General features: G+C 37.9%; 1 protein-coding gene across 1 annotated transcript in view; it reads right to left on the bottom strand.

Moving 5' to 3' along the window:
* Window positions 1-7,635: 7,635 nt before the first annotated feature.
* Window positions 7,636-26,725, bottom strand: part of LOC139713819 (sodium-coupled monocarboxylate transporter 1-like) — a 52,794-nt gene continuing 33,704 nt past the window's right edge. Inside the window, exons 3-13 of the mRNA XM_071625524.1 lie at window positions 26,441-26,492; window positions 25,411-25,478; window positions 24,575-24,729; window positions 23,825-23,965; window positions 22,509-22,638; window positions 21,919-22,007; window positions 11,313-11,425; window positions 10,542-10,609; window positions 9,610-9,696; window positions 8,342-8,502; window positions 7,636-7,696 (exon numbers count right to left, since the gene is read on the bottom strand). Coding sequence (XP_071481625.1) covers window positions 7,636-7,696; window positions 8,342-8,502; window positions 9,610-9,696; window positions 10,542-10,609; window positions 11,313-11,425; window positions 21,919-22,007; window positions 22,509-22,638; window positions 23,825-23,965; window positions 24,575-24,729; window positions 25,411-25,478; window positions 26,441-26,492 — 1,125 coding nt within the window. The remainder of the gene's footprint in view (window positions 7,697-8,341; window positions 8,503-9,609; window positions 9,697-10,541; window positions 10,610-11,312; window positions 11,426-21,918; window positions 22,008-22,508; window positions 22,639-23,824; window positions 23,966-24,574; window positions 24,730-25,410; window positions 25,479-26,440; window positions 26,493-26,725) is intronic.

Consider the following 26,725-nt stretch of genomic DNA (forward strand, 5'->3'; position numbering starts at 1 on the left):
TTTCGATCTAAGTATGTGATTGTTTTTATTGAAATCATAGTTGGGTAACTTCTTATGAAATCTCAGTAATTACGAAAACATTTAAAGGCACAAAAACTTGGTTTTATATGCATGGGAGTAACATTTAAAAATATCTTACGTTCGGTATATACCATTTGTACATATAGGTCCTAATCTAGTTTTAAAAAGATATATATTATACAGTATAACACTTTTTGTCTAAATCTTGCAAAACATAGAAGGAATCAGACTCCACTAGCATTAGATGCTACCTTCTGGTTCCTTTAAACAATAATATAACATTAAACTGCTTCATTTATAAACACAGTGATTTTCAAGCATAATCATTCTCATATACATGTATATCATGTTTCTATTTTTTTTCCTTTTTCTTATTTCGATGGTGTTTATATTTTAAGCCTGGAGACAAGTACTTTGTTAAAAGTTCTTGGTAATGTTGTTAATAAACTCAAATTCAAACTCAAACATCAAGTTAATTAGCACATGATACACAAACACGCTATATTTTCAACATTGCATTTTATACAAAGTGATGGACACACGAAAAAGTTTGAGAACACACAGTTTGTCAAAGCCATTGACACGTATTTTAGTCACAGCAAATTACGTATACGCTTACGTCGTCACTACAATGTCGATTTGTGCGCGACTCTCTGTGGCGTGCCCGAAATAGCAACTGCTGAACCCACAATCCGTTGGGAAATGTTAGAATCTAACTGCGAAAAATTGAATTCTTGGTTATACTGATAGGTAGAACAACCTTCTGCGGCCTTCGAGAGTAATCTATTGTCCAAGCTAACACGATAGAGAATTACTTTTCCTGACCTTTAAATGTCGGTCCCTGTTCGTGTTAGTGGTTGTCAAGGGTATTTGAGTGATAAGCTTTCTGCACAATCCTCGGGTCATTGCCATGTACGTCTTCTAATGTATTAACGTGTTGTAGATTAATGCGAGGATATTAATGTCACTTTTGTGTCGTGTCGGTGTAGAGTTCCGGAATCAAAATTTCATTTCTCTTTTTTTTCCACCTTTTTAGTTTCAGATCCTGAAACGGCACAAACACAATGAAAAATAAACTCGTGTACATATATAAGTACGATGTATCCAGTCATTTTCTTGTACAAGAGTCTTGTATAATCTTGTCCATATACGCAGTGTGTTAATATATCATACTTGTATCATTCACATCCGTGATACATCCACAAGCATGATATTATATATTTTTGTATTATCTTCTCCTTACATGAAATGCGAAAAAAAAGCTGCGATGATGTAAGAACAATTATAAAGTGGTAAAAAAGAATTTGACAAGTGACTAAAGATACAAATTGACGATTTTAAATGATATGAATAGACTTGATACGTCCTTATGCACAAAACTTATCACGTCTTATAGCCTCAAATGCTAGATATCAACACTTTCTCGGAAGTGCCAAACGTTTCTCAGCAGCATGTTTTTACGCTAAACTCACGAAAATGCATAAAAAAGGCTCATCGAATTGTATGTAACCAAAAAAGAACCATAAATTTAAGCACTTCCTTAATAAATCAGTTCACAATATAACAATCATACTCTCATGCAATATTCAATGGGAACTGAATATTACAATTATATCGCGCATTACAGTACTGGTGTGAATGATCTGAGTATGATCTGAGTAAAGCCACCAACATACCTTTTTTTATGTGTCATATATCTACATTTATATACAGCTAAAAGGACTTTTTTAAGAATAGTGATTGTCATATTTTGCTAAGCGTAATCTACTACCAAACAGAAAGGTGAATAAAATTAATTATTGATTATTCATACTTAATTCCAATATAACTTAATACTTACCATTTATGGACTAAAACTGAAATAATTTTGATCATAGCAGGCAATGATACAATACTGTTTATTCAACAGCACAACTGTTGAAAGACGTTCATGAAACAATAATTGTTATTTGTTAGTTCAATTGTTGAAAGACATTATAAATCAAAGCTTGAAATTCATGTTGATGAACGAAATGTGTACTGATTTACTTTTCATGCAGCAAAAGATTATTCACTAGAATAGTGTTGCGAACAAATATTAAGTCTGAATGAGCCGTTGTGCGTTTTTTGAGAAAAAAAAAATCTATACAGATGAAGAGTTTGTTCGTAAAAACCGACAAGTCCATTTTTGATGATTTTGAAGTACGGTCTCTGTCATAAAGTACAAAGTAATACCTTTTAAATGATATATTGTTCACTACATATAAAGGTACATTTTTGAAGTTATGGTCAAAAGAAGCAAAAATTTTCTTGTCATTCTCCTTATTTTTCTTGACCTTTATTCGCAAATATCTCCATTTGGCAAATATGGACTTATCGGTTTTTGCAAACAAACTCTTCAGATGTTGTTTTATGTACAAACATATAACATTATTTGCTCGAACATTCAATCAGTACATAATCATTTACGATTCTTACTCATACGGAATAATCATGAAAGCTGATGACACTCCAGAAACTGAATCAACCGCAGGATGATTTTTTTTTTCGAAATTTCCTTAAATACATGGAAGACATGTTACGCAGGGTACTACATGTGGAAGACAATTTAAAATGATCCCTTTCCTCTTTCAGTCTCAATTTTGTGCATTTTCCTTGTACGTCCCAGAATGTGGACGTTACAGTCACAGGTAATCAAGACACCTTTAGCAACAGGAAAACTTGAAAAACCTGTTCGAAAGAGAGACTCTTGCCTTTTTCACACAAAAAACAGTATTGTAGACTGAAAGGAGCAGAGTCGTACTTAATTCTAATAAGTATTTCATTGATACATTTTCTCCTGCAGACGGGATTGTTCGATATAAAAGAGGACAGATATTGCACCTCTAATTTCCGATAATGTATGCAATCTACATGCGAGTATGGAGAATAAATCATTTAATGAATAAACCCAAATGAGGAGAAAATATCTTGTAGTGAACCAATGAAGTGGTCACAGGAGAACAAAAACAAAACCACGATACATAAGTCTGAAATTTTCAATTTGCCTCACAGACAGAAGTCCTGTGGTGTGCCTGTTGCTTTTCAACTTGTTTGCTTTTTGCTTTATTATCGTTCTAGAGTTGAGAATTGGGAAGGAACTGTATTCAGTGATTAATATATATGTAGGGCCTATATGATTATGTTCACACATGATTTGGATAAACAGTTTACCGCCTTTTAAATTCTGTGTAGTTAGAATTATGATAAGTTTGTCGAAAGTATGCCAGCACTTGCCGAAACACACTTCTTGGTTAGTAGTGATTGACTTGACAGATGGAAGATAGAATATGTTGATATGACAATGATTTTGCCGCCGGAATAACAGGTAAGAATGCAAAGGTCGACAAAGTGATTATCAGAAGAGTAAGCACATATGCAATAGTGGTTGACATCATTCCTGCTTCAAGTACAAAGGGACAAAGCACGTCATTATCTTTTAAAGCAAGGTTATTGCCATGATTCATGGTCCTTTAGGTTGGCCTGCCGACTTGAGATCTTTCCGGTTCCTGCTCGGATATTTCCGTTATTACCCGGAGAAAGAGAACGTGATTGCTGTCTTTCAGAGTAGCACAAGCCAAGAAAAACAGTGTGAGGTTGGCACATCCCGTCGCTGAAAATGCAGGTTACCCGGATCCAGCAAAGTAGCAGGGAATGATAACTATTAAGGCCTATGAATCGCAGCAATACATTTGCTCGTGTATAGCTTGTGCATTAGGTTTGACTTGATCCTTTTGTTTCTCCGTCTTCCCACACAGATGTTCTTTAAAGACGGGTATCCACTTTTTCCTTTTCAATTTGAGTTCCCACCTCTTTCCGCTCTGTATTTGGATGTGCATCACCGTTAGCATGAGCCTGTTATGTTGATGAAAGATGATGAAACAATAGAGTCAGTAACGCAAACGAAGGCCTACAATAGTTTTTTTTTTCTTTTCTCTCCTTTCTTACACTGGATAAAATTGTTCGTGGACATGTAATGTGTACAATGTGTGGGGTTAATACTCCATGCTGGAAAGAACACAGTGTCCCACAGTGTAAAACACAATGTGAAGCACAGAATGAACACTTTGTAAACGCAGTGTGACATCTCTTCATACTGTTAAATTTGAGCGTTTCAACATTGTGAACACTTTGTGAATCATCAGTTCACAGTGTGAAATAGAACATTACCTCCTCTGTGAAAAACCACACCACATTGTGAAATCTTCTTCACATCGTTAAATTGGAGTGTTGTAACATAGCGACTATGTGAATACGTTCCGAAGACACTGTGGGACACTCTCTGTTACTGGAAAGAACCATTGTCACACAGTATGTTCATTGTGTGTTCACATATTCGACTATGGGAAAATAACGGTCGAGTCTAACAGTATGAAGATACTGTGGTGTGGTTTTCACAAAGTGTTCACATATGAAATGCTTTATTTCACACTATGAATTAATGACTCACATTGTGTTCACATTGCTAAAACGCTCGAATTAATAGTGTGAAGAGATTTCACACTGTGTCACACCGTGTTTCGCACACTGTGAAACACTGTGTTCTTTCTAGGAGGGCTGTGCTTATCGGCACTCACAGCACACAAAGGATTATTATATACAGTAGCCCCGCAAAAAAAAACACACACACACACACATTTTTTTAAATAATAAGCCCATCATCAGATGGTGCAAAAATGAAGCTTTTTTTTTTTTCAATGATACCCCACCTGTCAGTGCATACCAAGGAATATCCTCCAAGTTATGATATAATTTTTTTAATCATGTTTTCTTCATTTTCTCTGTTTGTCAGTAGGTTTAAAATTGACAAGAATAGAGTTAACTCTTTTGCGATCAAACTGTTCATGTACACTTTTCTATGGAAGGTCGTTCCCTTATGAAAGAAACCTCCCCTGCATGGACCTTGCCTGGCATAGCAGACTTATGCTCTGAGAACTAACTCACCGGGAACAGGAACAGAAACAAAATGTAATGATTTTCTGTCGGTAAAAATTGCAGAGATTTTGAACTAATTGATGTTATACAAAATGGTGGACAGGACAGAGTGGATCGGTGAGAATTGGATGCGCGAGTTTAACTTTGGAACTGTTTAAACCCACGAGCGCAGCGAGTGTGTTTTAGACTGTTTCAAAAGTTAACGAGAGCATCCTGTTCTCAGCGATCCACGAAATAGGCCTGTGCATCATTTGTGTTATAAAATGGGCCGTACACCTACATCATTGTACAAGACTTGAGCCATGGGTATGGATTTTACCGCACGCATGACTAACTTCAGTAAAAACCAACGCACGACAATTGACCAATCAGATTACAGAGATTCTAAAGCCAATTCTTATAATACACGGTTGTACCAAATATCGAACGGTAAGAACAATTTCGTCTTATAATACTTCTTTCAAGTATCATCTTCAGCTCCACAGTGCTTGCTTTCTCTTAGGATGGTGACAGGGATATGTCTCTTACCTTAGAACTGTCATCAATGTTAGTGAAAGTCTCGGTCTGGTCTTCTCGAACGTATGCTTTATTGTCATACTTCACCTCCATCTCATTAGCCGCTTCCTTCTGAAATATCGAGAACAGAATTCATTTTCAATGTGGCAGAATACTTTCACAGTTTTAAGTTCACAATTTAGTTGCATCTACATTTCCACACTTCACGTAAGACATGATCCTAAACAAGTTCGAAACATCCACGCGTATTGAGTAACACACAGAATGCAGATTCAAATATGAGAAAAAAGAAATGACGTGTAATATGTTAGTCAGACGTACTGCTTAAATACTGTAAGAGCCTTGTTGGTGACGCACACGCAATAACGGGAAGGGGGAAGAGAGCATGATTTTTAAGCTGTGTGTATGCCGTTCTACTTTAACTATTTTTTTCTTTTATTACAAAACATATACATGTATCATCCATATCTTTTCTATAAAAGAACCTATTAATTGCTGAGAGCTTAAACACACATACATAATACACGAGGATATAGACATGTGCATTATTCTAAATATCATTCGTCACTTAAAAATTAATTTTGTCTCCATTTGACTTACAATTGTGTGTAAACAAAGGTGTATAGCGATACAATCAATGACACAGAAAGGCTACTGCTCATAGTATTATGGTGGCCATTTTCAAAGATGGCTGTCATGGCCGTTGAGGGCGCAATTTGCGATGGCCCAATATCTAGAATTATTTTGAATGCAATAACCCATTTCTGGGCAAAATCTTATTTACTTTTCTACTGAAATTAGCAAATCTAACGAAAAAGTGGAATATATATGGCAGCCATTTAAAAAACATAATGGCAGCCATAGCCGTTAAGGGCGCAATTTAGCATAGCCCAATATCTAAATTTATTTTGAATGTAAATTCCCCCTTGTTTGCAAAATCTTATCGATTTTACGTTCTGAAATGTGCAAATTTAAAGAAGAAAATGCAATTATGGCGGCCATTTTCAAAAATGGCTGCCATGGCCGTTGAGGGCAATTTACAATATATCTAAACTATTTGAACGTGATTGTCAACCTGCGTACGAAATTTGGCGCTTTTATTTAAAAAAAACACACAATTGTTTGGATATGCCGCTCCACTATAGTCTGTACCTTTTCTTCTTCTTCCTCGTACAGCTCACCGACATGGCATCTTAATGGCTTCTTGATGGATTCTGGCAGACAGCAATACATGCGGTCCACTATGGGGCAGATCAAGTTTGGGATTAACGGTTCTAGGATCTGTCGCTCCTGGGAAAACAAAGAAAGAAGAAAGAAAAGAAAAGAAAAGAAATGAAAATCGACTTTTAGAAGAAATCCAAGCCCTAATCCTGGTCTGTTTAATCAATATTTTCATTGCATCCTTCATGATCCTTTACAAGGACAAGTTCACCTCCATCAACATGTGGATTGAGTGAATGCAGCAATATTAGTAGAAAACATCATTGAGAGTTAGGGTAAAATTGGACGATCTATTCAAAAGTTATGAATGTTTGAAGTTTCTGCTCAGTCACTCGCTGGGTGAGAAGACTATTCCAACTTGTGATATCACATGAATGTGTAGAACTATGCAAAGAAAATGTAGAGAAAATTCAACATATTTTCACTTTCTCACATAATAAAAGGATACTTGACTGCCTCTTTCAGAAGGCAGGGGGGAATGATTTTTACCTTTAATATACGTCGATGGTAAGTCCATGAAGTGTGCACTTTTTTCAACAAATACAATTTTGTGACATTTTTCTTTATATTTCCCTTTCACCGTTCTACGCACATTGCATCGTACACCATAGTAGTCATCTCATCCAGCAGTGACTTGTGCAGATACTTTACAAATTCAAAAATTTGAAGGGATTGTCTGATTTTCTCCAAATTTTCTACGTCAAGTGTTCTTCAAGTGTTCTCCTAACAATGCCGCATTCCCTCAATTCACGTGCAAAAGGTGGACTTGTTCTTTAAGAATCAAGTGATCAGCTTCTTAGTATTCTTTATTATGCTATAAGCTCAGAATATTATGTCATAAATATGAAATTTAAATCCTTGAAAGATCGAGGGTCATCATCTCACCTGTCAAGAAACTGATGAGGAGACCCCAAAAGACTGCCATTAACCAGGCTGCGGCGCTGTACCAGGCGTAGGAGAGACGTACAGCTCAGCGATTGGGGGCCTGAAGGGAGATACATGTTATGATTATTCTTGCACTGGATTGGTTTTAAAAGTTTCTCATGCCGGTTCTTACAGCATGTGTTAGTGTCTTTGGTTTATTTTTCATAAAGAACAGACAACTGATGCAGAAGTCACTTTGTTTTTGTCATCTTTTTTTTAATTAAGAAAACATGATTTTCGAATCTTAAATCACAAAACCTCCAACATCATTTCTAAGGCCAAGATACAACAAGATATTAACGATTGCTAATGATCTCATAGCACTGATAGAATTATTGAAGTGACGAAATAATGATGATGATTATCTCAATGATAAAGGCACCAAGCGGGATCTAAATCTAGGTGATCTTATGTTTAAAGTGAAGAGCCATATCTGCTATACGACTTCATCAACAATTATTGATTAAAAAAAAATCTTTTCATCTTACAGAGTTTGAAGAGGGGCATCAACGGACTAGGAAAGTTGTTGAGTTTTCCATCGCAAAATATTTCCCGCTCCCTTTTACCCATTTTTATAGTAAATCAGTATGATTTTCCCGTAAAAGATAATTTCAGATAGAAATCGTGTTGCAAGAGAGTGAAAATGCAGGTCACTTTGAAAGGCCACTGGACTTGGAGGGGACAGATGGAAACGGTTGTCTTTCACCTTGCTTCCGGCGGGATAGGAGCAGAAGCGAGCGTTGTCATGGTTACGTTGCATCCGTCCGTGCTCAGCGGAGGCCTATCGACGTATGGCGGGTAGATTTGGGCTCCAATGCCTACCCAGAGGGACCACGTCAAGCTGATTAGAGTGCCGCCAATGGCGCCCTGGATGTAAAATACAATGTACACACATGACACATACTCATTTCGGTATCTATCTAAAGGGATTGTATAGTTTTGGTTTAGACCAAGTTCAGGTTTTTAATTCTTGGTGAGATAATGACACTCTCTTATCAAATGTGAAGAGCATGTAATTCCAAGAGGAATTCAAGGTTTATTTGATGAAAACTGGTTTTGAAATGACTGAGATATCTAATTCATAGCGATCCTATACGGCCGCTTTGTTTCACTTTTTTTGTGATGTCTCAGCTATTCCAAAACCGATTTTCATCGAATAAACATTTAATTCTCCTTAGAATAGTATGCTCAGTACCATTCCATTAGTGGTTTCTTGGTATCTCACAAAAGTTAAACGCCCAATTCTCATCTCCACCAATACTATACCAACCCCCTTTAATATTCATTCATTCATTCATTCATTTATTCATTCATTCATTTATTTTTCATTTCCAACAGAGTATACAGAAATTGAATACAAGTACATAGATTTAATCATAATACAAAATAAAGGATAAGTTTACAGAAATATTTCAAGTACACGAAATGTTGGAAATGGGGAGGATTGCTAAAAAGCTGGGCTTGTAGGGTGCATTCCCCCCACACATAATACAAAGGTCAATGACTTGGTAAGACAAAATCGACATGATGCGTAGCAATAGAACTGGTACGCATATTATTTCATCAATTAAAAAGATAGAAAAAAAAGAAAGCGTGCTGAATGGTGGACTGGGGAAAATAGGCATAGGGCACGTTTCCCCTACCCCGAACCATTAGCCCCCCCCCCCCCCCCCCCAAAAAAAAAAGATACATAGATAAAAAAAAATAGATAAATAAATAAATAAGTACAAAATAAAAAGTAGAACAAAGCGTGTTGACATTATTGATGAAAGTGTTGATATTAATGACGAAATAATCTACATATTGTATCATGCAAATTTTTATACATATACTCATATGTTTGTGTGTGTTTGCGTGTCGAGTGTATACTCATACATGATTTATATCATTACGCATTTTACAAAAGTATTTATGTAAAAGTGCTAAAGGCGTTTTAATATTGAGCTATTTGTCAGTTCATTCTATTATACTCACGTAAGAGTTGGCCCATGGGAAGAACATCCCGATACTGTACAGGCCCAGCATAGGTCCTCCGATCATTCCAAATATACTGAGGGCGGCCTAAAAAGCAAAAACAAAAACAAAACAGAAGGAAAAAGGAGAATATAGGTTAAAGGGGGCACACACTATCATATCTTTGTTCATGTCACGCTATGGACATGTTCCACAGTTGACTGAGATTGTGCATGTATTCATGTCATAACAAATAACAAGCATAATGCTATTTACCTGACAAAAAGATATATAGGCCTATATTATTGTAAGACAATTGAGACGACAAGATATGGACGATAACTCAAGTTACATTGTCGTCACTGCAAATCTTAGGATTATTAGTGGTAATGGATATATTTTCTTCCTCAATTGTTTCCAAAAACTGTGACAATTATGTTAGATATCATCTTCTTCAGTTACATCACTATTCATGAGTACAACCGTAAACCTTTGAAGGGCGTCATTGATAGCAAAGTCTATCATAACATTTACTGCTTTTGTAGTTGGGTTAGCATTGATGTGAACATGAACAAAATTTCTCTTTACAAGAGACGCGCGATTAATCCCAATTACTTCTCCTCGATGTATGACAATCTATCTTTCCAAAGATCGCACTGCGGTAAGTGCTTCTTAATAACCCATCCCATTACATTATTTTCATCATTCCTGTCTGTCGTGTCTTATGCAGAATATTCTTCTTGACCCAGGTGTAACCTTGAAAACCTAAATATAATATTAATGAGAATAATAATCAATTACAAAAATTACTATATCCCCACAATTTACTATATTGCAATATTGAAACTTTAAATAGTGATGAAATAGTAGTATCATTATTACAATGAATAGATAGATGAACAGAATAATTTGAAGACGAATATGAAAATATGAGAATATGGTTTTGTACTCACCTGGAGAACGCCACCGAGCTGAGAAGCCACGTAGGTCATTCCAATGCACAAAGCTCCGAAAAATAAAGCTTTGGGGAAGGGAAAAGAGAATACTACATACAGTTATAGGTTACATTGCAAGGATATTACCATTGCTCTATAAATCGTCTTAAGGCTTGATATCAGTGAGACACTTATAGATCGTCTTCCGTGCCTTATCCTTTTCAGAAAACACCAGGGTCATACAACAGTATAAAAGGAGGTGAGATTCATAAAAATGATAAAAAGCAAAACTTTTCGCTACTTATTCAAACACATTTTATCTTAGGTAACCTATATAATTATATTGGTACAAAATAGTGATATATTCCGTTCATGTTCAAGCTGAAATTTCCAATTGTTTAACAAGGAGAGCAGATAGACAAGGGTGATTAAAAAAATAATGAAGGAAGGAAGGTGAAGGAACAACGCTTAAAGTATATAGAAGCAAAAGTAAAAGGGAAGTAGAACTTCATTTATTTCACAAATCCCTTTTTACTAACTTCCTGGATTATGCCAAAACAAGGCAAATCGGAGCAAATTTACTCTTAATATAAATTCCTCAGATTTAGATGAGAGACAAATCCAAAATTAGATTTAAAATCTTAATCTGATTGATTTAGAAGTCAATCTAACTTTTACGTCTTAGTTTGAATTTGTTCGCAACCAAAATCTCATAGACTTAGTTCCAATCTAAGGAATTTAGAGAGTAGGTATTCAAATTTTATGTTCGCAGAAGAAATGATCACCCACCGAGTGATTTTGTGACGAGCGTGTATCTCTTCTCGTTCATGTCGGGCCAGATAGACTTGACGATGTCCTCAGCCGTGACTGCAGCCAGAGAATTCAAACCTGACGAAACAGTGCTGAGAGAGGGCGGTATAACAAGTGGTTGATTACTGACATTAGATTGGGCAGGTCATTCATGACAATTATCTCGCTGCTTGCGTCTAATGTCGATAAAAACTTCCCATTAAAGTGTGCGGTCAGACGTGAAATTGTTACATTTCCAGTTTGTTTGGTTTTATGATATTGTATAATTTTAGTGTTAGTCATTTCAATAGACATCGCTAATATTGGTGATATTATAATCTTGATGATCATTTGCATACGTGGGGTTTCGCAGATTAATGGCATGTTAAAGAACAAAATGTGGTATCAATAAAGTATGAAAAGTTCCCAATTACAATTGTTTGTGTGTGTGCGAGGGGGGGGGGAGCGGTGTGAAAGAGAGAGAGAAAGAGAAAGAAAGAGAGAGAAGGAAAGACAGAAATAAAGAAAATGGATGGAAGAGAGAATGAGAATGTATGTACCGCATGACGGCGAGCAAAGTTAGTGATTGAACTACATTTTTAGGAAAGTGTGGTGTGATTTCAGAGCATTTAGAATAATTATTTATGTAAGAGTCATTATTAAGCACGTGATTACGCCGGAATATTAAGCTGGAATATTATTGTCTTACTTAACGTGACACATCACACGTGCATATGGTACGCAGTTTACATGATACTCCCACGAAATGTTGGGTCACGTAAACCAGTATATTCCACTGCCGGGACTGTCTTTATCCTGCTTTCCACACGTAATAGTCAATGAGAGAGCATACCAATATTTCGTCGTTGATGGCGTAGTACGAATGCGGGAGGCAGCAGTTAGAAGTGGACTCGCGATGCGTTGACTGCACCGAACTAAAAGTGGTTGACTGCCGCGATTAAAAGGCTTCGCGCTACCGGCCTAATGAGGGCGCAAATTGAAGAAGAGAAAGTACAGAGTCCCGAATCGGGACGAAAACTAGCACGACATAGATCAGAAAGCGTTCAGTGCCCTGTTTTGTGAAGAAGTCACAATTGATTATATAAATGATTTCAATGATAACTCTGTGGCAGCCTGTGTGTTAATGAAATTTATGATCGATTATGTAATATATCTTTTGATGAAACGGGAACCAGAAAGAATTTAGGTAAATACGTGTGCGCATTTCAAGCGTATCCGGGCACTTACCCCCTGGGCAACTACCCTCCGGATAACTACCACCCGGATAATTACCCCCCAGGTCTATTCCCCCTTAGGGTAACTACCCCCCGGACAACTACCCTCCCAGGGCAATCACCCTCCAGGGCCATTACCCCCTAGGAAAACTACCACCCGGTCATCTACCCTCCTAGGGCAACTACCCCCAAGGGCAATTACCCCTAGGACATCTACCCCCCGGATAACTACCCCCTGGGTAACTACCCCCTGGATGACTGCCCCCCGGATAACTACCCCCCAGATAACTACCACCCGGATAACTACCCCCTGGATAACTACCCCCCGGATAACTACCCCCTGGATAACTACCCCCCGGAGAATTACCCCCTGGGTAACTACCCCCCGGAGAACTACCCCCCGGATAACTACCCCCCGGATATCTACCCCCCGGATAACTACCCCCCGGATAACTACCCCCAGGATAACTACCACCCGGATAATTACTCCCCGGATAACTACCCCCAGGATAACTACCACCCGGATTACTACCCCCCCCCCCATTAACAATACCCCGAACCCCCCCCCCCGCCCCCTCCTGATACTTACCTACTGGACAACCCTCCCTCCCCGCCCCCCGAAAGTTACCACCCGTCGTATATTTTCCATAAGTTCATAACACCATATCAGAAGATGCACCTTTTTCTTACACTGTCATCACTCTTTTGGCTTGTCATTTATTTTCTACCGTTATAACACATGATAGACGATAAACATAAGAAAAGGAGAGTTGATTTCACTGCAATTCATATTCCCTTAACATTAGCGAGGGACTCTTCGATATAAAGCCATAATTTCTGATAGGATCCGGGCACGGTTTTATGAAAGTTATCAGTCCTGACAAGCTGTCAGTTCCACACAATTACCAATCGTTGTAGGTCGATCAAAGCAGGTCCATGGTAACAAGTCAGTGACTCGAGCTTATCAATCAAGCAGAACCCATGGTTTTATTGAAATTATTAGATACTAACAAGATGTCATAACTGGCAACTTTTATCAAAAGGTGTCCTAATCTGTCATGAGAGTAAAATTACAGCTTGTTTTACATACAAGTAGAATTGTGCTAGTTTTCAAATTAAATGTTCTCGACACTTTGAGAGGAAATCCAGTTCAAATATAAGTTAGTCTTATTAGAAAGAGTAAAATATTACGAGTTTAACGGTATTTTTTTTTTTACAAAACACCCCTAGTTGTTAACGAAGTCTTTTGTCCTGCACCCTCTTTTTGAATAGATCTAGGGAGAGTTGTAGTTGACAGAATCCTTTTTACATTATAGGGCTGCTCTGTTTTATCCCGGCCATTTCAAGAGTATTTTTTTCTCAAAAAATTGAATCCTTCTTGGAATAACATGCTCTTTAATATTTCGTAAGGGGTTTCTAATTATCTCACCCAAAAGATGTTTAAAACCTGAAGTTAGGTCTCGACCAAAACCAGACGATATGAAAAAATGTTGGGGTTTTTTCTATTCAAATAGCTAATGTGTTCGAAAATAACAATGAGAGACGTAATTTTCTGGGGGAGAGTTATTGTAAGAGGGGTGATTGTTTGGAGCCTAATTTTAATAAGGAGTAATTGTCAAGGGAGGTAATGTTCTGCAGTGATCATACCAAGGAGGTGACAATCTCTTCCCACATCCTTGATATACTAGTTGTTAATATGCCCAATAATGCAGTAGGGCAATTCTGAAATGAGCGTTAACGGTATAACAGTAAAATAGTTACAAAATTGATGAAACAATGCAAAGAAAGCAAATTAAGACAGAGACGAAGTACACAAATAAAGATACAGTGCACTCCCGTTACAACGAACACGGTTATAACGAAATTTCGTTATAACGAAGCAAAACTTCTGGTCCCAAAATTATCGCCATTAAAGTCTATGGTACAAAATTCGCTTATAACGAAGACGGTTATAACAAAATTTTCGTTATCACGAAGTCTTTTCTGAGCGCCACTGACAAAGAAAAACAAAAGAAATGCGCTCCGTTATAACGAAATGCGGATCGCATTCGAAAATGCGTAGCGGAACAAGCATTATTAAAGCCTCTCTGCATGAGCGAACGCATCATTAAATGTTCACTCCGTGTATCACGCACAGTTTCCGAGGGGAACTTGCGTTGTTGTAATAAAATAATTTGAATTCAGATAAGGTTTGTTTCATTGTTCCGAAGTCCTTTAATACAAAACACACAGATTCTGATACAACTAAATGTCCGTTAGTTCGGAAATGAAAGAGGGTTTGTTATTAAGCACCTTTTGGCGTTATTCCAAAGGTTCGTTAATTCGATAATAAAATATGGTCCTTATTCTTATTCTTATACGGTTCGTTAGTCCGAAAATGATAGGAATTCAAAACGTTCGTTAATCGGAACATTACAAAAAGTATCGTTAATCCATGGTGGAAAAAGGAGAGTACACTAACAAAACTTAAGAATTGCAATCTTTATAATCGTCTTAAGATAAATAAATCTTCGAAATAACTAACCTTTCTCATTTTTTTTTCATTAACAAAATTTCTTCGGAATAACGAACCTTATTTCATTTTCGGATGAAAAAGCCTTCGGAACAACGGACTTTCTGACTAGTGAACCTTTTTCTTTTTTTTTTTTATTTATAAACCTTCAGAATGACGAACCTCATTTCATTTTCAGATCAACGAACCTTCGGAAAATGAACAATATATTATTTTGATCTAGATTATGAACTTTCGGAATGATGATTCTGCGGAAATGCGAACCTTCACATAAACAAACCATCGGAATCCCGGGAATGGCGAAACTTCGGAATAAGGAGTCTTCGGAGTAACGTACTTTAGTAAGAAAAGAACCTTTGGAATAGCGAACTGTAACCAAATCCTACACCGTCATTTTCTACACATGTGTGACAACACAAACAACTTTATGCTCTTTTTAAAATGTAATATTTAAACGAAATTAAAAAGGTATTCTCCCATTTCACATAGCTTTCCAGCGTATGATGAGGATTCAACAAACAAATTTTTTTTATGCGTGGTTTCCTTCTTTTCGTTATACATTGCATATTATATTTGTTCGGTTACAACGAAATTTCGTTAAAACGAAAAAAAAAAAAACTGCCGGTCCTGAGCATTTCGTTTTAACTGGAGTGCACTGCACATGAACACACACGAGATAAATCCCTTGTAATGAGAGAAAGAGGAAAGGTGAGTTATGAATGACAGGAATAGACTACCTTCACAGTGGACAGAGAAAAGCGAGAGGGAAGAGGAAGATGATGGGTCAAAACCAGGGCACGTGAGGCATGAGATATAAGCTCCTCAAAATAAAGAAGTGTTAGATGGAGTTGTGGTAAACGATAGACAATTGTGGTTAAAAAATATTGCAAAAAGTTTAACTCATTCTGAAGTGTAACATTTCTTCAAAATGTCTTTAGTTCAATGGTAAAGGCATTCAAACTTAAAACTTCTTTTATACTATACTATCAAGAGAAATCCGAAATTTCGGAACAGTAAAAGAAAATACAGATTTAGCGAAAATAGTTTGGTTAAAGGCATTGACATTTACTGGATTACCGGGTAGGATATGAAGGGACAGCTTCGTTTTTTATGAACATAGAGTCAAAATACAGAGGGAGAAATTAAGCTTTTACATAAATTGTCCTAAGTGCAAACGATACAAATCGTAAATCTTTAAGATGTTGTTTTCATAAAATGATGTATCAGTATGGCATCTCCGTGATTCCTGGCAAATAATACAAAGAACTTCGTTTCCTGTAGTAATGATATTCTTTTTATTAAAGGTAAGATGGGGGGGGGGGGGGCAATGACCCGGGAGGTAGTTACCCAGGGGGTAATTGGCGTGGTGCACTGTCCTGGGGTAATTTTCGTCTTGATAGTTATAGGGGAGGGGGAGTTGTAGGCTTGCTTATCCGGGGTAATCATCCTCGGGAAGTTATCGGAGGGTGTAGTTATCGGGTGGAAGTTATCTGGGGTCTAGTTATCGGAGGAGGGGGTAATTAACCTGGGGATAATTATCCTGGTGGTAATTATCGGGGGGGGGGGGTAGTTATCTGGAGGGTAATTATCCGGGGGGGGGGGGGCAGGTGATTATCCGGGGGGTAATTATCCGGGGGGTAATTATCCGAGGGGTAATTATCCGGGGGGTAGTTATCCGGGGGGTAGTTATCCGGGGGGTAGTTATCCTGGGGGTAGTTACCCAGGGGGTAGTTCTCCGGGGGGTAGTTACCCAGGGGGTAGTTCTCCGGGGGGTAGTTATCCAGGGGGTAGTTCTCCGGGGGGTAGTTATCCAGGGGGTAGTTATCCGGGTGGTAGTTATCCAGGGGGTAGTTATCCGAGGGGGTAGTTATCCAGGGGTAGTTATCCGAGGGGTAGTTATCCAGGGGGTAGTTTTCCTAAGGGGGAATTGCCCTGGGGGTGATTGCCCTTGGAGGGTAGTTGTCCGGGGGGTAGTTGTCCTAGGGGGTAATTACCCTGGAGGGTAATTGCCCTTGGAGGGTAGTTGTCCGGGGGGTAGTTGCCCTAGGGGGGAATTGTCCTGGGGGGTAATTATCCGGGTGGTAGTTATCCGGAGGGTGGTTTTCCAGGGGGTACTGTTCCTAGAACCCATTTCAAGCCATAGGACCTGGTGAATTTCGCTTATACGATTAATAGCAACACTCTCATGATTGGACACGTTAACAGTTTCACGTTTCGTATGGACAAGCTACGGTTTCATTTACAGCATCGACAACATTTCGGCGATTTTCTTTAATTTCCTCTTCCTCCTCCTCCCCCTCCTCTTCCTCCCCTTCTTCTTCTTCTTCCTCCTCCTCCTCCTTCTTCTTCTTCAGAGGCCGGCACATGTCAAGTCATTTCACCACAGTATGTTGCCTCGAGGACAACATATACTTTTTTTTCTCCAACATAAAAGTGACATCCTTAGGCTTGAGGGGCAGCATAAAGGTGCCACGGTCTGTATGTGTGTGTGTGTGTGTGTGTGTGTATTGGGGAGGGGGAGGGGGTTGGTGGGGGTGGAGCCCTACAGACGGGGAAAGGGGTGTGGTAGTGGATGGGCTATGGGTGGTATCCCCATCTTCCATGGGAAGAATCTCCAGGTCAATCCCCTCGAAAACTTATTTTTTTTTTGTTACTTGTTTGTGTATTTCATAGTTCGTTTGTTTGTTTCATTCATTCATTTATTCATTCATCCAATCACTCATTCATCCATCTTTTTCTATCTTTACAAAACTTGTAATCATAATTTTTTCGCATAAGATATAAGTGCATTAGTTATATGAATATATGTCAACATTACAAACAGTCAATTAAAGTATGATAAATGAAATGTATGGATACAATAATTGATAGGGTGAAAAAGAAAAGGCAAAAACAAAATCTGAACTTTAGAAAATGCAGGAGATGGTGAGGAACGCTGAAGAAGCAGTGCTTGTAGGTTGCATTACCCCCCCCCCCCCAAAAAAAAATATATATATATAATCTTATTAAAACAATTATATTGCATGTTTGTATTTGTTTGAAAACCTAGAAATGTATGTGTAGGTATGTAGGCATGTGCGCAGGTGTATGTTAGTGTGCAGTAAATCGAGCAAATCAAACAGGGGTCAAATAGAATTCAAAACCCCTGTAAAATAATGTTTCTATTTTTGAATTACTCTTATGAAGGAGACCGATTGCTTTTGTCATGAATAACAAATGTTCGTCGAATAACAGTGAGTTTCAAAAAGGATAAAATCGTTTTGAAATGGCTATAGAGATTTGGAGGCTTCCAGGTTCTCTTTACTCACGAATAATGACTTAATGTACCTGGAACTAACAATGCAATTTTGTCGCAGGGTACCACAAGCAGTTCGCATGATTAAACATGGTGAAATGCATTTATCAATCATGTGTGTATTTCTCCGACAGCCATGATGGTTTCTATGACATTGGGGTTTTACCACGAGGTCAATAACACTTCAGTTTAAAGGAATCCAACGTTATTTTACTTTGATAGATTACTGTTTACATTATTTGCATTTTTTAAATTTACATTGCCTATGTACAGTGAAAGTAACTATCAATAAATGTATGTTAGATAATCTTACTTTAATCAAAAAGAGTTACTGAAAGTGCAGATCCACGTCTAATGAGTTGTGTCTTTTAGTCACTCTTTTCCATCGTCATATCCAGTACACTACACTTTTCTGTCAACCCTGAAAGTATGCATTAATCTCTTATTATTTAATTCATTTGTACATCGATTTTAGAATAAAGGCCTATTTTAAATTTCACCTTGTACGGAACTTTATTCTTAAGGAATCGTTTAAACAACATGATTCAGGGTATACTGGTATGCTTTGTATTACATTTTACTGTTTTGTTGGACGGAAAGAAACTATGATTGAACTGATACGTGCTTGGGAACCCTATACAAATCGAAAGGGAATGAGTGGTGCGATGTTAGTTTTATAAATTATGTGTAGAGCAGGGGCGGATAGTGGAATTCAGTGACGGGGGGCGTGCAAAAAAAAAATTCTGGTTCCACTTCCTGGTTTACTCGGCTGAGAGCCCCCCCCCCCCCCTAAAAAAAAAAGAAAGAAAAAAAATAGTTTCACCGCAATTTTTTCGCTTAAAGAATAAAAGGGGCCTCTGCGCTCTTTTTCTGTTTTATCTTTTTATTTCTTTTATTAAAAGCGCCCCTGCCCCCCCCCCCAATCCGTCACTGGTGTTGAGGAATGAGAAGGATAATAAGCTTGCTCCAGAATTGCCGTTGGCCCTTCGTCTATCACCGTAATCATAAAGAAATCATTGATTCATTCACTGAAACGATCTGGGACAAAAAACAAAACAAAACAAAACAAAACACCAACAACAACAACATTTTTTAACGAAAATGTCATCGCTCTGCCAGTATTATTTGTCCACGTCTTAAAATTCAGCGACTGTCGAGACTGTGAGTACTCTAGCGCGACCAAACACTGATGTGAGCATTTCAAATGTGTCTTTGAAAAAAACCGTTGAGGAGGAGTCCCAACCCATTGAGGAGTCCCGAGTATACTCGGGCAAGCGTCTATTAGAAATACGTGTTGTATCAAAATTAGCCCGCCCTCAAAGGGTTAAAATGAAACTGATCTCACAAAGGAAAAGAAAAGCAACAACAACAGCAACAGCAGCAGCAACAACAACAACAAACAATATAGGAAACAATTAAGAAACATTCCCCTTCGTAATTTCCCTTAATTGTCGGTTTGCTACACGCAGTGTAAATTTAATTAAAGAGAAAGAAAAATAAATGAAGCAATCTACCTTTCACATTCTGCCGACGAGTTGATATCAGACAGGTGTAAATAATGTTTCTGACTCAGAATTGCAAATATTTTACTCCGACCTGATTTCTGACAATATCAAACAGCAATCTTTGATGAGAGTGCGTCATATCGGGCACCTTGGCATACCTTTAGAAGTTTTCATTTTAAATTTTATTTTTGCCAGAGCAAGGCAGGAACACATCAATGAATCAGTGCAGGACCACGAAGCAAAAAAATAGAGAGTCAGCGTGAACAATAACAACAACAGCAACCGAAGCGTCACAAACAACTGCAAGTACATTGTGATATAGTAACGAATCAACACAAATGCAAAGAAATTAATGTATGTGGGCTAACAATTGAAGACCTGAATATAAGAACGACCCAAGTCCAATTTTTGGCCAAATTCAGTTTGACGTGGGAAATTGTAGCTTATGCATGGACTCATCTTGTGTATAAATGATAAATGCTATTTACCCTCGGAAGTGCCTGAAATGAATGAGTTAAATCTTTTATGAATGCAAGAATGAAGGACTTGGGCCATTCTTACATTCATATCATAGCGCCCTCTCGCATCCTTCTCTCATCTCTATAGCAGAATATCATGTGTATGAATCAAAGAACGACCCAAGTCCATATGATTCAAAGAACGACCCAAGTCCATCACACAAAATGGCCTCTCCACAATTATTGTAAATGTTAATTGTCATAATAATATGTGTTCTAATACGTATATACAATGTTGCCTTCCTATCACAGTTAATGTTATTGGACGAATAAAAAAGATATGAAGTTTTTTTAAGTTTACTCGAAATGGTCTTCCATGGACTTTGGTCGTTCTTGTGTTCAGATACTCAATTATATATGAGGGTTCAGGGTAAGACAGGAAAACTGGGGCACGGTGAAGGATTCAGAAATCAAAGTCAAATTGGGTGGGGCAACGAGTTATTGGGCGTTTTTAGGATTGAAAAAAAAGAAATCAGTTTTCTTCTTGGCTTAGCCATGTTACGGTACGGATCATGTTCCCTCTGCGTCTGTAAAGCATTGCATTTTATACGTCTGAAGATTGTTCTTGGCATTCACGTGTATCTATTAATTTGGTTGCACAAAGCAATTGACAATGTTCGGCAAAATCATATAATTTTAGTATATGGAGTGAGGGAATGATGGTTTATATGTAAAGGATGAGTAAAAATAAGGGTCAAACATTCCATCCCTTTGGGAATGGCTAATTGTAGGCCAACTTTTTTTGACGTTGCACCTCATATAGGGAGTTTATATTTCGAGATTTTATGCGTATCTGGGCAATTATTCCCCGAGAGCAATTCCTCCAGCTAAATACTGGTTAGTGATAAGGCTAGAGTAAAGATTAGGGTTAGAATGAGGTGTAGGGTATAGAGTTTAGGTTAGGGTTAGAGTTACTTGTAGGTTCAGGATTAGGATTAGGGTTATAGGGTCAGGGGAAGGGTCTGGGGTAATTGCCCAAGGGGTAATTGCCCTACACCCGTTTTATGATCAAACAAAACGGAGAAGTCCGTGTTAGCGCAATCAATTATAATCATACAGTCATATCTCTCGAGTATCCTACTTCTTTCACTTGGCAAGTGCAACTCTAAACCAATGTTTGTGCGTTTGTTGATTCGTTGTGATGAAACAGAATTCGGGGGACAATATACTTAAAGATCATTCCCAGGTTTCAAGTCATAGAGGCCAGGCCCATCGAATGGTTCGCTTGGAGCTCAGTCCCTCGCTTGACTGTGCCATTTACATCATGCTAGTTGCCTTTAGAATATGAATGAATGGCATCTTGATCGCTAACACAGATAATGCTCGTTGACCGACTTTGTGAATGCACGAATGCACATAAGCACTCAAACACTCACTCACAGACAGACAGACAGACAGACAGACAGACAGACAGACAGACACACACACACACACACACACACACATAAAACACAACAATCACAGAGTGTGTAAGAGACTATTACTAACATGTTCCCATGTGGAAGTAAACTTCAAAGTGAATCGAAAGTGCAAGTGCTTACCTGAGAGCTGCACTAAAGACAGCCGAGGTAAACAGTCCTGGTAAGCCCGGCATTGAGCCGAAGAGGTACATCACAAAATATGGCATCAGCTGGGTCGGAAAGAAGGAATAGAACAGAGAACAACCATCAATGATGGAAGTGTAAATGTGAAATAAAACATATATACAATTCAGAACTTATCTGTGAATATGATGCTTGGCTTTTAGTTCACTGTTCATCTATTTGTATTGTGGTTGAGCTATAGTTACATACAGAAATCAGCACATTCATAACATGCAGAACGAAAAAAAAATGCAAAGAAATATTTTTTTTAAAAAGACACTCGAGCCTTTTCCTTTTCGGTTACAGAAAAGTATCTACTGAATGACGATTTGAAATTGCTGACCAGTCTTATAAATCGAATAATTAACAGTTCCAAGTTCTTGACGTCGAGATATGGAGCACGTCATATCTTTTTCAAACGTGTGCCGCATCGACCAACGCATTCACAAGTATTGGGTATTACGATATTATAGATCATCCTCCTAACAGACGTGTGCTGAATGTATACGCCATAATGTTATCTAAGGTAGATATGTGGCGCCCTTTACCTGGTCGGAGGAAGTGACGTAACCCATGGTGTAGGGGTCGCATTCCACAAAGTTGGCGTACATGACGAGACCGGAGAGGCAGGCGGCGGTAACGACAATCACCATTCCGACTATAGCCAGGAACAGCGCCCTATTTGCCGTAAAAAAAGATTAAAAGAGTATTATCCTTTTACACCATTCATGGAATTCGTTAATGCGTGGGGGTGGTAATCAATTATCATCCATAATAATTATGAAGCAAACAAGCAAACATTTGCTTAATTGCTCATTAGACCTCCTGTAACACAAATAATGGTAAATATTAGACTGTTATTACCATTGATCTTTCTTTATAGCCATGTGTTTATCTGTTATCAGCAATACTATTTGTTTTTATTTCATCTGGTCAAATAGTGTTAAGAATGAACAATAAAATTTACTGGTAGTGTAAACAAGCGGAAAACGAATTTATATCATACTATAACGTTATTATATATTATCATATCATATGGTATCATATCACTTCTTACATTTCTTTTCTAAGAGACCCATTATCTTGCAGCAACGTCGAAGCATAATGAAAATAAAATAGAAAAAGACAACAGCTAATTTTATCACCCATCGTCCTCGACAAAAACAGACACGATCCATACTTTAAGACTTCTCGAACGACGCAGAGACATTTATAATATGGATGAAAATAAAGAAGACTGATCAGTCTTCTCCATGTTCCGTGAGCTTTCAAACAATAAGGCGATGAATTGTCTCACGCATTTCCCTTTGGCCCAGACTTATAGGCCCGAATTCACGAATGTGCTACAATCTTTGTCCGTGGTTTAAACCATGGACAAAGACCGTAGTTTTGTATGGGGTGCCAAGTGTCGCATGACCTATTTCGTTACGAAATGACTGATTTCGTAACGAAATATGCCATGCGACAGTTGGCACCCCATACAAAACTAAGACCGTAGTTTTGTATGGGGTGCCAAGTGTCGCATGGCCTATTTCGTTACGAAATGACTGATTTCGTAACGAAATATGCCATGCGACACTTGGCACCCCATACAAAACTACGGTCTTTGTCCATCATGTCCATGGTTTAGACAATGGACAAAGATTGTACCACCTTTGTGAATTCGGGCCATAGAGGAGATCAAATTTGAGAGTGAGTGACAAGCATGGTAGGAATTACATTTGTTTTTCCTTTGTTGTTGTTGTTGTTGTTATTATTCTTTGTTTGATTTCTGCTGTTGTTCTTACTTTTCTTTTCACTTAGGGCATCGTACTACGAGTTAAACATGCAGATTAATATCCTACTGCAGTACTCAGGTACCCACCACTGCGCGGTGCGCTCCTTGCCACACGTCAGATATCGCTGGACTTGGGATTGGTTCACGCCGTACGTGCTACCCCACGTGAAGGTCCCGCCAACAACGACGGACCAAAAGGTGTGTCGGATGGTTGGGTCAACGCTGAAGCTAAAAGAGAATCAAAGTGAAAAAAAAACCCAATAAAATGAGAGCTGATGATGTATTCGAAATCGAGATATTCAGGACGAGATAAGATGAGATATTCGAACCCGAGTCTGGACTGATCAAGTTGTGTGTAATCATACCGTCCCCTCTCTAGCAAGAGGTAGAACACTCTGTCCCTCGGATAGGACATAAAATGGAGGTCCCGTGTGTGAGAGTCAACACTCATGCACGTAAAAGATCCCGCTTCATTCATTCATCGCAAAGAGCAGGGTGTTTAACCCGGTGAAGTGGTCCCGCCTCACATCCAACTGGACCCCATCATGCCCATGGAAGACCAGCATAGCATACCTGAATATGGGCTATCCAGCCATCTTTTCACATGGAAAATGAACAAACAAACAAACAAACATATTCGGATTTTCTACAACATTTCTAATAAATTATGTTTCATTAACTGGATGTTGATGTGCAAAAACAAAAAGTAGAAAGTGGAACTAATCAACATTGTAGATATTAAGGGAAATCTGATAAAGAAGGCATTACATTGCCAAACAGAACTAGGCAATTTGTGCTCAACTAAATGAAAGAAAAAATGTCAGAAAATTAGCGTACTCCCAGAAGTCAATCCTTCCTCCTTCCTCACAAATCTGCCAGGCCTTGTCGAGGCCGCCGACCTCCATGGAACCCTTGATGATGACGGCCAGGAAACCCGACATCATGACGGTGACCTGGAAGACGTCGGTCCACAACACGGCCTTCATCCCACCCTGTGTTGGTTGGAAGAAAAACCAAAAACAACAACGTAACAAACAACTGGAGACGACATCGTATTTTCATAACATCTATATAATTCAAAGAATTTAAACTGTTCGATTGATTATCCATAAGATTCATAACATGATAATTTCATATTTCGTTTAGAGATGAAGTGAAAATAGTCGTAAATTGAGTGAGATATATTATTCGAATTCTTTTATTTATTTATTTTTCTTTTTAGCGTTGTAGCATCATTTGCTTAATGAACCTTTCTAACGGTAAGACTTAAAAAAAAAATGTATAATCCGACTCAACGATGACGATAAACAAGAGAAAAGAGTAGTAAACCTCGATGATGTAAGAGATACAGTTTATTTGCGTTGAGCACGTTCCTACATGACACAATGAATAGTTACTCCATGTATGTATTTATTACGTCTTTCATATAGGGCTGGTTCAATTTCGATTTTCTTCTCCTTGTAACTTTTACTTCACTTTAGATTCATTCATTTAACCATGCTTTCACTCCCTCTGCTACTGACTACACGTATAATGCATCTTATCTTTTGATGGCAAATACTAGCATGGCGAAATGCAATAAAAGGTGACGAAACTCTACATCTGCTAAATATAACAACTATAGACGACGCAAAAAAAAGCACGACATTCATTAACAACTGCAAATAACTTACGATCGTTGTGTAGAAAGTGCACACAAGACCAATAGCCATAACAGATCCCCACAGGTTCAAACCAGTGACTACATTGACAAGATGAGGAAGGAAATACGAAGAGTTTGTTTGCAAAAACCGATAAGTCCATATTTGCCAAATGGAGATATTTGCGATTAAAGGTCAAGAAAAATAAAGAGGATAATAAAATTTGTTTTGCTTCTTCTGACCATTACTTCAAAAATGTATACCTTTATATGTAGTGACCAATATATCATTTAAAAGGTATTATTTTGTACTCTATGACAGAATCCGTACTTAAAATCTTCAAAAATGGACTTATCGGTTTTTGCGAACAAACTCTTCATACGTTTCAAATGGAACGGAAAACATAGTCTAATCAAACATTGAACGAAATAGACTGTGCTGTAAATCAACATGTTTTCACACGGTTAGCGCTTAAAAGCTAAAGAAGAACGAGGCTTGTTTTGTTTACGAGACGAACAGACTCAAGTGAGCCACGGTAACAAATACTCTGTATCAAATACTGACAATTGACAGAATTTTACAAATTCAGAGAAAGTGTATAGAAACGTAACCTATTGCTCTGTTGCTCGTGAAAGAAATGAAAGATCTTTGATACGAAAGAAGAACCGCACACCTTACTATTTTTCATACATGTGTCTTTAATAATGGCGACGCCTTTCCCATTTGATACTCTTCCATATATTCTGGAATACAGTTAGCGTGAATTACAACTACAATGGTCGTCACTAATTAACAAGTTGTTAAAATGTGCACAGTATTGTTAGAACAACTAGTAGAGAATCTCAACATGCTTTTGTATTACGAGCCTCACAGTGTCTACACGAGCAAATTCTACCGTATACTTCTCACTGCAAAACATGAGTCGATAACCTTTAAACATTAATCTCTGAACACAAAATCCACACTGCATACCCATGTTCCGTCATTCTCAAGGAAAGAGACCTACTGTCAGTATCTACTTAAGGGTGAATTTCAAGGCGACAAAATAGACGCCAAGACTCACCTTGATTGAGAGCTAAGGCAGGAGCGTAGACAACTATACCGAGATACAGGATCTGATGGAAAGTAAAAAAAAAAAACAAACAACAACATAACGATAGTAATCATAACAACAACAATCATGATCTTGATAATAATATAGCAGTGGTAGTAGTAGTAAAGATGATAATAATAATAATTATTATTATTATTATTATTATCATTATTATTATTATTATCATGATTATTATTATGATTATTATTAGTAGTATTATCATCATCATTATTATCATATTGTCAACATAGCAAT

Source organism: Diadema antillarum, unplaced genomic scaffold, assembly GCF_040938485.1.
Source record: "Diadema antillarum isolate AM-2024a unplaced genomic scaffold, OU_Dant_1.0 seq00002072_RagTag, whole genome shotgun sequence".
NCBI classification, from domain to species: Eukaryota; Metazoa; Echinodermata; class Echinoidea; order Diadematoida; family Diadematidae; genus Diadema; species Diadema antillarum.